This window comes from Bos taurus, chromosome 17 (assembly GCF_002263795.3).
Source record: "Bos taurus isolate L1 Dominette 01449 registration number 42190680 breed Hereford chromosome 17, ARS-UCD2.0, whole genome shotgun sequence".
Classification (NCBI taxonomy): domain Eukaryota; kingdom Metazoa; phylum Chordata; class Mammalia; order Artiodactyla; family Bovidae; genus Bos; species Bos taurus.
In genome coordinates, this window is record NC_037344.1 from 10,459,981 (window position 1) to 10,472,676 (window position 12,696).

A 12,696-nucleotide genomic window follows, 5' to 3' on the forward strand; every position below is an offset into this window, starting at 1 on the left:
TCCATGTTTCATAATTTCACTGAAATTTAAAAACAGTAGATTATTTTTTAACGGAACACTTTTTCCCCTTGTAGCATGTTTGCCAGGAAAGCTGGAGCACATTCTGTGTATGCCTGTGAGTTATCCAAGACCATGTATGAACTGGCCTGTGATGTAGTGGCAGCAAACGAGATGGAAGAAGGGATCAAACTCTTGCACATGAAGTCGCTTGACATAAAAATTCCAAAACACATTCCTGAAAGGTATTACGCCATGCACTAATTTTACTGTTTATAGCCCACTATTTTATTTCTTAAGAATTAAGATATTCACATTTCTAGCTTCTAGTCCAAATAGAAATGCTGAGACCTTTATATTGTGAAGGTACAGATACAGGATAGTTCAGCATAAGATGGGTTTTCATAATAAGGTCATATTCTTGACAAAGAAGATTTAAAGATCTTGAGAAAAATATGCAGCAAGGGATTCAATCAATAAACTTCAGCTTTAGCAAGTTACTTTATCTTTGTTCATTCTAGTATTTCAGTTGTGGAAATGGATCATACCTCCTCTGTGGTCCATAGCTGTTTAAAAATTGTAAACATAATGCAAGAGTTGATTAAGCTTGATGGACTTAATCACATTTGGTGTTAATATTCTTGGCTAAAATGAAAGCTTTGGAAGCATCAGCTGTCGACGTATTTTGACTTCCCCTCTTCAAATACTTTGACTATTATGTCATAAGTCTCAGCTTTTTAGTGTTATTTCATTTTGATCCATATCACAAGGGGATGGAATTTTAGAGCTAGGGGGGATTGAAAAATCGTCTGGTCCCACCAACTGTCATTCTTAGATACAGTTTTCTCTGTGCAGCACTTGTGTTACTACCTCCCCTGGGTCGTCTCTCTTTTCATTTTACTGAAATTCAGTTCACGTTGAAACAGGGCTTGTTTATACTGTGTCATACATGGGACTCTGATTTTGAAAAGTCTTCTTCCATCTATGTATAAGAATATTTAACTTTACATGATAGCTGTGCTTTTCAGTTGTCTCTATTTGTTTTCATGAAGTCCTGTTGGATTGTTTAGGCAGATATTAAACACATTTTATAGAATCAGCGTCCTCAATTGTCTTAGACTGACCAGGCTGCGGTTAACAGAATACCACAGCCTAGGTGGCTGAAACTACAGACGTTTATCTTCTCACGGCTCTGGAGGCTGGAAGTCCATGATCGTGGGTGCCGGCAAATTTGGTTTCTGGCAGGAGCTCTCTTCCTGGCTTTGCAGATGGCCATCCTGCTCTGTCCTTACATGGCCTTTCCTCTGTGGCCGCAGGGAGAGAGAGATCACTGCTGTGATCACCTCCACTTTTATTAGGACACAGGTCCCATCGGATTAGGACTTCACTCTTACGACCTCATTGAGCCTTAATTAACCTCGTAAAGATCTATCTCCAAATATAGTCATACTGAGGGTTAGAGCTTCAATGTGACTTTTGGTTGGTACCCAATTCAGTACATAGTGTGAATCAAAGTTACATTACCTTAATCCACTTTTTTCTCACACATAGTATTATAGAAAGGATGTATTGGCTTTGAATGAAGAGATATGGTTTATAATAATAATAATAATTTGTTGTTGTTTAGGCACTAAGTTGTGCCCAACTCTTTGCAACCCTGTGGACTGTAGCCTGCCAGGGTTCTCTCTCCTTGGGGTTTCTTCGGCAAAAATACTGGAGCGGGTTGCCATTTCCTTTTCCAGAGGCTCTGCCGACCCAGTGATCGAACTCATGTCTCCTGCACTGCAGGCAGATTCTTTACTGCTGAGCCACCAGTGAAGCCCGATAATTAATAATGATTTATTTTTACCTTGGGCAAATCTGGAGACTTGAAGATATCAGATGATTTGAGATGCTTTTTGCATTCTAAATATATGCAGTCATAAATACTGAAAATCTTGTGTATGTGTATACACTACTGGGTTTAGGCACAGTGCCATACTGTGCTTCAGTCGTGTCCAACTGAAGTCGTGGTCCCATGGACCACAGCCCGCCGGACTCCTCTGCCCATGGGATTCTCCAGGCAAGAATACTGGAATGGGTTGCCATTCCCTTCTCCAGGGGATCTTCCCGACTCAGGGATTGAACCCACCTGTCTTACGTCTAACCTGCATTGGCAAGTGGGTTCTTAACCACTAGTGCCACCTGGGAAGCCCACGGGCACAGTAGAAGATACTAAAGTTGCTTTCTGTTACCAAGGCAGCTGTAGTCAAGACAGGAAGATAAGGATTATTCTTGAAAATACCTTTTCCTTGTAACTACAGAAATGAATGATACTGGCAGTGAGTACTAAAGAAGTTCGACGAAGGGAGAGATTTTTTTAGGGTGTGTTTTTGAATGAGATTTTCTAGAAAGAATGGACAGAGACCAGAAGTCTGTGGGTTAGGCTTTGGTGAAAAGTCCAGGTGTGGGTAAAGCACGAGTGGTGATGGGAGAGGGGCAGTGAACATATGAGAGATACACATGGATGATGGAGGTGGAGGAGGGGTTTGGGGGGCAGGCTTTCTCACTGCACTACCTGTTGTCTGTAGGGAGTCATTGATGGTAGAAAGTATTTTTACAGAATATTGGGGATAGATGTCCAGTAACTCAGGGTTAAGGAGGGGGACTGGTAAAAGTAATGGATATGAACCAATCCTTAGGGTTTAGGCAATGAAGGAATAACCCAGGAGGCAGCAAGTCAAGTGAAGGTTGTCTGTGACCTTCCCAGCCAGGAAGCTGCCAGTGGAGAACAGAGGAGCTTTAGAGGAACATTAGAGTTCCTTAGGATTCAAGGGTAGGTGTTCGGAGAAGGCAATGGCACCCCACTCCAGTACTCTTGCCTGGAAAATCCCATGGACAGAGGAGCCTGGAAGGCTGCAGTCCATGGGGTCACTAGGAGTCGGGCACGACTGAGCGACTTCACTTTGACTTTTCACTTTCATGCATTGGAGAAGGAAATGGCAACCCACTCCAGCGTTCTTGCCTGGAGAATCCTAGGGACAGGGGAGCCTGGTGGGCTGCCATCTGTGGGGTCGCACAGAGTCGAACACGACTGAAGTGACTTAGCAGCAGCAGCAAGGGTAGATGTTAAACATGAAATGTATGAGAAAATTTTATATTTGTGCTGTGTCTATAATATATTCTTCCTTTTCTCAGCTTTGACATCTTTTACGTAAATAGCATGATATTTTACTTACATATATCTTTAAAAAATCATTCTATAGAGTGTCCCTAGTTGTAACAGAAACTGTCGATGCAGGTTTATTTGGAGAAGGAATTGTGGAGAGTTTGATTCATGCATGGGAACATTTACTTTTGCAGCCAAAGGTAAGCAGCTTGAAAACACTTAAATTTGATTAAGAATTCATTATTCAGTAGACGGTTCATTGAGCCCCTAGCATAGTTGCAAAGCAGTAGGAGATGCGTCTCACTGTTGAGGTATATACTGTATAGCTGGCAAGAGATCCGTGTGAACAAAAACATTTAATAACATAGTGCAGTGTATTCTTGTGTGCCCAAATGGGGTATGCAGGCAGAAAATACTCCAGGAAGGAGTTCTTAGGAATTGAGGTTATGTGATGAAGGGATTGACTCTGGAATTCTTGAGTGAGGTTGAGAAATGGAAGTATTTTGAGCTTTACAGCTTCACTGCTCGAATTGTATATTTGGAAAATTTACCAAAAGAGAATGTAGTGGGTAACTTGTGTGGTATGATTTTAAGGTACCACTTGGACCTAGGCTGGACAGAATTGACTGTTATAGTTGCCAGGTTGTATTTTACATTGAAATCCTCTACTGTGGCCCATAAACTGTAGCTTTCGTGTATATATTGATATATGTATTATGAAAGAAAGGATTTTAACATGTCATAAGAATTGACTACTTACAGAAAATCATTTGGATTTAAAATAGCTAATGAAAGGTTGAGAGAAGAGCAGTTTGTTTTTCAAGTAGGTAATGGTGATTTTGGCCTCTTCATTAAAGTCATTCCCAAAGATCTTTTCTTGTGTACAAACTTAGAGGCTTCTAGCTCCCACCTCCCTCCTTCCCATTCTTCCTACTAGTACTTAAAAAAAGAAAAAAATTTATACGTATATACACACACACATGAGTATATATGATATATGTATACTTACACATATATATTCATATATATATATAAAAAAATGGAAGTAAACTTTTTAAAGAAAAGAAACCCTTAATCTGCTTATCATTAACTATTGTTTTTCTAAGCTTTCTTATAAATTTTCATAGCTTGCCATCATACACACATATTTTGACAAAAATATTTTGACATCAATGTAGCAGAATATAATTTTTTACTGTTGTATTTTTAGACCAAAGGTGAAAATGGTGATTGTGAAAAATATGGGAAAGTTATACCAGCAAGTGCTGTTATATTTGGGATAGCAGTAGAATGTGCAGAGATAAGAAGACATCATAGGTAAGTGATTATTTAAATAGTAAATATTAAAAAATATTTCAGTAATTTTGAGGAGTTGCCTGTACTTAAAAGGTTATTTAGTGGACATTCGGATGAGAACGTATCATCTTCTGACTTTTAAATTCATGATATTTATTCCAGTCTTAATTTTATTTTTGCCTTTTTTTTTTTTTCTTTTTGCATCTTTAAAACTTTCTTCAAAACTAAGACTCTTAGATTAACAGTCAGCTTTCAATTTTCTAGGGGAAAATTTAATTTTGAAACAACATAGTATCCTTTTGATGTGTGATAGATTCCTGAGAAATATACTAAGTTCAAACTAATTTTAGAGTGAAATAAAAATTTCCATGTGAAAATAATTTTATTTCTCCCAGTTTTCTGTTCTTAATAACTTAGTATTATGTTTTGTTGGTGGGTGGGATGAAATTTCAGGATCTTTGTACCCTTGAGATTCTGAGATTTATGCAGTGTGATACAGGTGAAAACTTTTTTTAGTTATAAAAACTTCTTGGTTACTTCTTTTTCTTGAACATTAATGAATTTTTTATTTTGCTAAAGTATTGATCCATATTGTTTCAGGACTTTTTAAGGAGGCCCTCCATCTGATAACTCAGTAGTAGTAAATGTAACACATAAATATTTTAGGAAATACTGATGATTGAAAGAAGAAAATAAAAATCATCCTGAACGCCTCACTGGTAGAAAACTACTGTTCATCTTTATAGTATATTTTTCCTTACACTCCTCAATGCATGTTACGGGATGATAAGTAAAAGTAGTTAGTGATTGGTAGGGAACAGGCACTAACCAAAAAGTGGCCTTTGCCAGCAGATTGGCTGAATTAGAGTTAGATAATTGGTTGTCAGCTCTGTGTAAGTAAATGTGTGTGTGTATAAATTTTGCTTCAGTAAAAATGATCAGTATCAGTAAATATTTTAAAATATCAGTAAATATATTAGCTTTAGTGAGCCTCTTCATGTTAATAGATTTGCTTCATGATTTCTTAAAGTCAGTTTCCTAGTGTTACAGTTCCCAGAGTTTAGAGGTTTTAAGTTTTAAGAAGCTTGGTTTATTAGATATAAAAACTAGAAATAAAAAGTAATTTATTGATGCAGATATAGAAAAAAAAAGATCAGTATAACACAATAACGACTCTAGATACACCTTTGAATTTATAGGGATTTAGTGTGTGATACAGATGAGGTATTTCAGATGAGTGGAGAAAGGATAAACTATTCGGTAAGCGGACATGAAGCACTTCACTTGCGCTCAGTCGTGTCTGACTCTTTGCAACCCCATAGACTCCAGCACGCCAGCCTCCCTGTCCTTCATATGGTTAAAGTTAGATCTTTACTTTTAATTCCAAAATGAATTAAGTATCTAAGTGTAAAAAATCCATTAAGTGGTGAAGGGTTTCCAAAGCAAAACAGAGGGAGGATCTAGAAGCCATAAAAGATTGACAAATTTAACACATTAAAAAACAAATTGTATATCTGGTGAAAGATAGTATAAAGTTAAAAGGCAGATGAAAAGCTGAGGTAAAATTTCCAACTTTTAGAATAAAGCTAAGTTGGAGAAGACTCTTGAGAGTCTTCTTGGACAGCAAGGAGATCCAACCAGTCCATCCTAAAGGAGATCAGTCCTGAGTGTTCACTGGAAGGACTGATGTTGAAGCTGAAACTCCAATACTTTGGCCACCTGATTGGAAGAGCTGACTCATTTGAAAAGACCCTGATGCTGGGAAAGATTGAGGGCAGGAGGAGAAGGGGATGACAGAGGATGAGATGGTTGGATGGCATCACCGACTCAATGGACATGGGTTTGGGTGGACTCCAGGAGCTGGTGATGGACAGGGAGGCCTGGCGTGCTGCAGTCCTCAGGGTTGCAAAGAGTTGGACGTGACTGAGCGACTGAACTGAACTGAAACATATTTGCAATTGTCTATTAATGAGAGAAATGGAAATTAAATCAACAGAATAACATTTTTAACTGTTTACATTCTAAAACATTAAAAATGATTGATAAGGGGAATTCCCTGGTGGCCCAGTGGTTGGGACTCCACACTTTCACTGCCGAGGCCCCAGGTTTGATCCCTGGTCGGGAAAGTGAGATCCTGCAAGCCCCACAGTGTGGCCCAAAAAAGAGATAAGATCCTACTTTCTCATGTTGTTGTTTAGTCACTGAGTTGTGTCCGACTTTTTTGAGACCCCATGAACTGTAGCCCACCAGGTTCCTTGTTCGTGGGATTTCCCAGGCAAGAATACTGGAGTGGGTTGCCATTCCCTTCTCCAGGGGATCTTCCTGGCCCAGGCATTGAACCTGGGTTTCCTGTGTTGGCAGATGGATTCTTTACCACTAAGCCACCAGGGAAGCCTATTTTCTCTTAGATATGGGAGACTGTATACCCTGTTGGTGCAACATTTTAGTAGCTCAATTTGGCATTATCTAACAAAACTAAAGGTGTGTATAGTCTTTTACGTGATGTTTCTACTTCTGATAATTTGTCCTAATAAATAAACATGTGTACAGGGATGCTTACTATAACACTGTAATTGGAAAAACCAAAACAAAAAACCATCTGCATACTTACTGCACTCTGATAAAACATTCACTTTGCAGGTGAGAAAAGGAGACAGGTAAGCTGCATATGTAGAGAGGGAAAGAAGTTAGTGACGGTTAGTGAAAAGACAGCCACAATTCTAGGAGCAGTGAGCTCTTGGCTTTTACATACCATGCCTCACCACGGGGAATTATAACTCTGGAGAAATGGCTGCTTCCCAGACTGGGGCAGAACAGACTGAAGATGACTGTGAAATAACTGGGGCAGAAACTTAAGGAACTGCCGAAGAAAATGATGTGGGTGGTTAAAGGTCACAGGAGCATGTTTGGAAGTGTCTCCCACTAGCCAAATCTTGGACATTTTAAGCACCAAGATATATAAGGGCAGTTCCATTGAATAAAGTAAGAATCCATAAATCCCTATTTATAACAAATAGATTAATAAATGGAACTAAGATCCTGCAAGCAACATGGTATGGCCAAAACAAAATAAAATTGTCAAAGGATAGGACAGCTAAATTGAAATCATGATCCTGTATTGGGACTGGTCAGGGGGAGTTAGTTTTGATTTATTGATTCAGTTAATAAATACAGAATATGAAATATATTCTAATATGAAGATGAAATAATACTGTATTTGATAACTTATGATTAAAGTATCCTTGTTTATAATAAAGATACACGGAAGTATATATATGAAAGGATAAATGGGTATGATGAATGCAATTTTCTCTGAAATGGCTCAGAAGAAAGAATATATGTGGAGAGAGAGAGAATATGATAAAAATAATGTGGTAGACTATTAAAAACTCGATGACCGTGGTTAAAGGATGTGAGAGTTCTTTAGACGACACTGGAAGCCTTTCTATAAATTTGAAATCATTTTCAAAATAAAGAGTTAAGAGCAGAGGAAAATAAGTACAGTGGGTCTGAGGCAGTATCCACAGGTTATTATTACACACGTAAAGAAAAGGTGGGAGGGATACACAGCACACTTCTAACAGAGGAAATGGATACTGCGAAGGTGGACTTTCACTTTTTACTACATTGTTTGAAGTTTTGACAATAAATTTATATTCATGTATTTGGTAAGAAATTGAAAGGGAACTTGTCACATTCTTTTTGTTTCTATAACTTGTGATTTCTCATTTAGTTATTGTTAAACTCATTAATACTTCCATTTGACAATCCATCTTTTTAGAATATAACAAAATAATTTCTAGTAGTCGACTGTTTCAAGCCCTGTAAAGACAGGCTAATAAATGAGTGTGTATGAGAAGAGGTCGAAGTGTTTCCTGTTACAAGATGGTGTTTCTAAAATGCTCATGAAGTGAAGTGTTTTTTTTTTTTCAGTGTAAATTTTTACTGACATCAAACATTGTTAGAGCAAGCACATAAACCATACATTTACGGTGGATTCATGAAGTTGATACACTGTGTACCAGTGCTCAGATCAAGGTCCAGAACACCACCCCCACCCCAACAGGTCCTTAGGAAGAAGCCCCTTCCAGTTACCAGCGCCCCACACCCCCAGGAGTATCTACTGTCTTGACTTCTAACACCATAGATTATTTTGCGTGTTTTGAATTCCATACAAATGGTATCCTACATTGTGAATGCTCATGCCTGCCTGCCTTATTTCAGCACGTCTGTGTTCTTGTGTGTGGTTTGTTGGTTCTCATTGCTGTGGACTATGCCTGTTGTACGAATACACCACAGTGCATTCCTTCCTTCTGCTGGTGATGGATGTTTAGGTCATATCCAGCTTGGGGAGTATTGTGTTTATAGCACAGCTGTAAACATTCTTAAACATTCTTTTGGTGGTTGTGTGTATGAATTTCCCTTGGTCATGTTTCTGGAAGTGCAAATGTCAGACACCTTGAGGTTCCCATATTAAGACTGAATCTAAAATAATAGTCACGTTCCACTTGAACAGGAACTATGAAACTCTTCCAGAGTGGTCTTTTTAATTTTATATTCCTACCAGTAGTATATAAGACTGTATTCTTATCAATACTTGATATGGACTGTTTATTTTCCCCATTCTGTTCGTTGGGTAGCATGGCTTTAATTTCATTTCCCTCATGACTGACTCTTCATATTGGCTATTTGTTCTTTTGTGAAGTGTCTGAGTCTTTTGCTCATTTTTGGTTTTATTGTGGGGATTAAAAAATGTATTTTGGATATTTGTCCTTTGTTGAGTAGATGCATTACAAATCTCTTCTACTCAGTGGCTTGCCTTTAACATTCTTCCTGGGTATCTTTTGATGAGTGGAGTTCTTAATTTTAATGTACACCTATTATTTGTTTTTGTTTATAGTTAGTGATTGTGTATGTCACTGTGTTTAAGAAACCTTTGTCTATCATGTTTTATTGTATTTTTATGCTTATTTTTGCTGGATTCAGTATTAGACGGTGTTACTTGATTCTTTAAAAAGAAAAAAAAAAAACAAACAACTCATCTTTTTCCCTTTCCTCTCTCATTCCCCTTCTCACCAGGGTGGGTGTTAAGGACGTTGCTGGAATCAGTTTGCCAACCAATGTGAAATTTCAGAGCCCAGCTTATTCTTCTGTAGATGGAGAAGAAACAATTGAACCTTATACAACTGAAAAGATGAGTCGAGTTCCTGGAGGATATTTGGCTCTTACAGAGTGCTTTGAAATTATGACAGTAGATTTCAACAATCTTCAGGTAAAAATAAAAATTTAGTTACTGGTTTTAAGTGTTAAATTTCACGCATTGTTTAAAATAGTTAATACATAGGACAGTCTTACGAGTAGGCATGGGATTCCACTTACTGTATGTAATGAAAATGATTATTTGCTTTACTTTTAAATACAGAGGGAAACAATCCCTAAGGTTTTTGGGACTGTACAGTGTACCTGGCACTTTCACGTGTATTCCTAGGAGGCTCGCTTGTTTATTTCTGTGTTTTTTGGTTGTTCCGGGCCTTCGTTGCTGCGCGTGGACCTCTTCTAGTTGCGGCGAGTGGAGGCTCCTCTCTGTTGCAGAGCATGGGCTTCTCATTGCGGTGTCTTCTCTCGTGGCAGAGCACAGGCCCGAGGACTTGCAGGCTTCAGTAGGTGCCGCGTAAGAGCTTAGTTGTCCCGCGGCACGTGGGATTTTCCCGCACCAGGGATCAAACCCGTTTCACCTGCGTTGGCAGGCGGATTCTTATCCACCGTAACATCAAGGAAGTCCTGAGGTTGCTCTTAAAACAGCACTGCAACAGTTACAATTATCCTTGTGCCGTTACGTTAATCCCACCCCCCAGATATGAATGCAAGGGCAGTGATCATAACCTAGGTCTTCCAGGCTTTCTCTTTGTCTTTCATTTCAGATTAGCAGTATTCCTTGAAATGAAGCATAACTCAGATCTCTAGGTTGTCTGTGTGGTAGGGTGACCAGCCACCTTGGCTTGCACAGGACTAAGCAGCTCCTGAGAAACAGTCTTGGGCAAACCAGGACAAGCTGGTATCATCCTGATGTGTCTGTGTGTGTGTGAGGGCCCTGCGCTGAGCAAAGAAAGAGCCCAGGGAGTTGGAGAAAGTTACATCAAGTCTTTCTCTGGTGATCTTTAAGTAAGGCTAAATGTTTAAGTATATTAACCTTAAGTACATTAAGATCTTGAGGTGAAACTTGCCAGGGGACAGAAGACTTTGTGTCATTTTCGCCTAAGATCTTTATAATTTAATAAAAGCTTTCCCCTATTAATTGTTAATTTTTGTTTTGTTTTGTTTTGAGGTGATCTGGAACTAAATTAACACTTTAGCATTGCTGAGACTGAGCTTTGTCAGCATTTCTTTTCTGTTATAACAGTGTTACAATTTTTTTTGTTGTTGTTCTTTTAAGTCCTCATCCCTGCATGACTACACACCTCCCTTCCTCAGTCCTTACCCCTCCCCCCATCCCACCTCAGTCTCCAGACACAAACCCAGGTTAACATCTGTGCTTCAAAGTGAGTGAAAGTCAGTCATGTCTGACTCTTTGTGACCCCATGGACTATGCGGTCCATGGAATTCTCTAGGCCAGAATACCGGAGTGGGTAGTCCTTCCCTTTTCCAGGGGATCTTCACAACCTAGGGATCAAACCCAGGTCTCCCACATTGCAGGTGGATTCTTTACCAGCTGAGCCACAAGGGAAACCCAAGAACACTGGAGTAGGTAGCCTATCCCTTCTCTGGTGGATCTCCCCAACCCAGGAATTGACCTTTCCCCAACCGGGGTCTCCTGCATTGCAGGCGGATTCTTTACTAAGTGATAGTCCATAAATCGTTAAGTTCCAATGATCTGAGTTCTATTGATTTATTAGAGTGGCTCACAGAATCAGGGAAGCATTTTACTTATTAGGCTCTTAAGCATTACTTATTACTTACTACGCATTTTACTTATTAGGCTTATTAGATAAGGATGTACCTTGGGAACAGTCACATGGAGGAGATGCATAGGCATAGGGGTGAGCTAAGGCAAGCAGGGCTCCCGTGCCGTCCCCAAGAGCATCATGCTCCTCGAATCTCCACATGTTCACCAAGTGTTCCAATATTTTAATGTTTCTTCTCTGCAACAGCCCCCCGCCCCCAAAAAAACCACCTTATTAAGACCTTAAATTTGAAAGTAATATCTGCCTGTTTAACATTTTCAAGTAATACATTAAGAAGGAAGAAGAAAAAAGGATGTATCTTCCTTTTTAAAATCTAGGTCCTTCTTTCCCCAGGTCACCAGCTTGAAATATCTCTTTTCAGACTTGTTTTTCTAACCTGCACACACACACACACACACGCACGAATGCACACACACATTTTTTAGGATAGAATAACCCCGACTGCTTCAGCACTTGCTGCCTTTGTTCAGCAGTGCATCGTGGACGTTTTCTGCATCAGTAGTATGTATCTGCCTCACTGTAGTAACTCACGGTGTCCAGTGCCGTGTACTGTACATCACGCTCTCCCCTCCATTGTGCTTAGTTGGTTGTAGTTGTGCTGTGATACTGATCCCGAGGGTTCTGGGCGGGGCTGATGGGAAGTGATATGACGCTGGGGCATGCATGGATTAAATGTCTAAAATCCTCTTGTTCCTTCTACATTTTTGTCAGGAATTAAAAAGCCTTGCAACTAAAAAACCTGATAAAATTGGCGTCCCTGTTATTAAAGAAGGTGTACTTGATGCTATTGTGGTTTGGTTTGTACTCCAGCTTGATGACGAACACAGTCTATCCACAAGTCCTAGTGAGGAAACGTGCTGGGAACAGGCTGTATACCCTGTTCATGATCTTGCAGGTATATCTTGTCTAATTTTTTGTTGTTTTTCTCTTTTAAAAAAACATGTTGTCTTAATCGTCTAAGCATTTGAGTCAGTATCAAAAATTCACTTTGAATATGAAGTTTCTAGTCAAGGAAGATTGGTTAAATCTTTCAGAATTTGCTCTTTGTTTTTTAAAAGTAGTTTTAAGTAATATGTATGGTTAAGAAGAGGGACTAAAATCGACATGTACACACTGCTGTATTTAAACTAGGTAACTGACAAGGATCCACTGCAGTGCACAGGGAACTCTGCTGCATGCTTTGTAATAACCTAAATGGGAAAAGAATTTGAAAAAGAATAGACGCGTGTACACGTGAAACTAACACAACGTTATTAATCAACTATACTCCAATATTTTAAATAAAAAAAGGTG

The 12,696-nt window shown here is 39.1% G+C and overlaps 1 protein-coding gene across 1 annotated transcript in view; it reads left to right on the plus strand.

The window, feature by feature from the left end:
• Nucleotides 1–12,696, plus strand: part of PRMT9 (protein arginine methyltransferase 9) — a 32,633-nt gene that overhangs the window by 5,108 nt on the left and 14,829 nt on the right. Inside the window, exons 4-8 of the mRNA NM_001099051.1 lie at nucleotides 75–242; nucleotides 3,243–3,345; nucleotides 4,356–4,462; nucleotides 9,521–9,713; nucleotides 12,115–12,298. Coding sequence (NP_001092521.1) covers nucleotides 75–242; nucleotides 3,243–3,345; nucleotides 4,356–4,462; nucleotides 9,521–9,713; nucleotides 12,115–12,298 — 755 coding nt within the window. The remainder of the gene's footprint in view (nucleotides 1–74; nucleotides 243–3,242; nucleotides 3,346–4,355; nucleotides 4,463–9,520; nucleotides 9,714–12,114; nucleotides 12,299–12,696) is intronic.